Source organism: Colobus angolensis, unplaced genomic scaffold (genome assembly GCF_000951035.1).
Source record: "Colobus angolensis palliatus isolate OR3802 unplaced genomic scaffold, Cang.pa_1.0 Scaffold277, whole genome shotgun sequence".
Classification (NCBI taxonomy): domain Eukaryota; kingdom Metazoa; phylum Chordata; class Mammalia; order Primates; family Cercopithecidae; genus Colobus; species Colobus angolensis.
The window spans coordinates 1,856,860-1,857,764 of NW_012116010.1; the positions used below are offsets into that span (position 1 = coordinate 1,856,860).

Sequence of the window (905 nt, forward strand, 5' to 3'; positions counted from 1 at the left end):
GGGTGGACCTCACAGGAGAACTGGGACACTGTGTCTAACACACACACGGAGGTTGTGCCCACGTCCTCATGGACCATCAGGATGGGTGGACCTCAGAAGTCAGTGAGGCACTGTCCTCATGACACACACAAATACTAGCCTAATTCTGAAACAGTTTCACCAAAATGAGGCCGCTGAAGTTTCAGAGGACGTTTCACTGTTTCCATCTTTATGTGGTTTTATCAGTAGAAGAGAAATTAGGACCCTATTTCTTGTAGGTAGTTATCTAAAAGGAAAGCCATTTGACAGGATGTCTACACTTACCTGTGGGATGATTTCAGTGCCTGCCTTCTAAATGTGACTCATGTAGTTCTGCTCCGAGTCACAAGCGCAGCTGAAATGCAAACCCCACAGCTTACCTGGCTTGCAAGTATGGTAGACCCTCTCCAGCAAGTGTGAGCACTTTCCATCTGCCCAGTCATGGAGGATCCTGGCCAGGATGTACAAATCTGCTTCCGGAAGAGGGTCTTTAAAGAAATCCCCTGGAACACAGGGCAACAGGATAGGCACCCTGAGGTCAGCCTGCAATCCAATCTCATTTGACTAAACCTATTTCAGGTACAAAAGGTCACCAGGATGGGTCATACCTTTCCCAGGTCTTCCAGGCTAGTGAACTGCAGATCTAGCCTTGAAAAACAAAAAGTCTCAGGAGAAAGATAAGAAAATACTGAATGATATGTGTCTCCAACACACACACACAGAGGCTGTGCCCATGTCCTCATGAACCATCAGGATGGGTGGACCTCACAGGAGAGCTGGGACACTGCCCCCATCTCACACACAGAGGTTGTGTCCACATCCTCATAGACCATCAGGATGGGTGGACCTCACAGGAGAACTGGGACACTGTGTCTAACACACACACA

At 48.3% G+C, this 905-nt stretch overlaps 1 protein-coding gene across 1 annotated transcript in view; it reads right to left on the minus strand.

Annotated features, from left to right (window-relative positions):
- The window catches only part of ASMT (acetylserotonin O-methyltransferase), a 39,639-nt gene that overhangs the window by 1,784 nt on the left and 36,950 nt on the right, over nucleotides 1–905 (minus strand). The window contains exon 4 of the mRNA XM_011948260.1: nucleotides 399–521. Coding sequence (XP_011803650.1) covers nucleotides 399–521 — 123 coding nt within the window. The remainder of the gene's footprint in view (nucleotides 1–398; nucleotides 522–905) is intronic.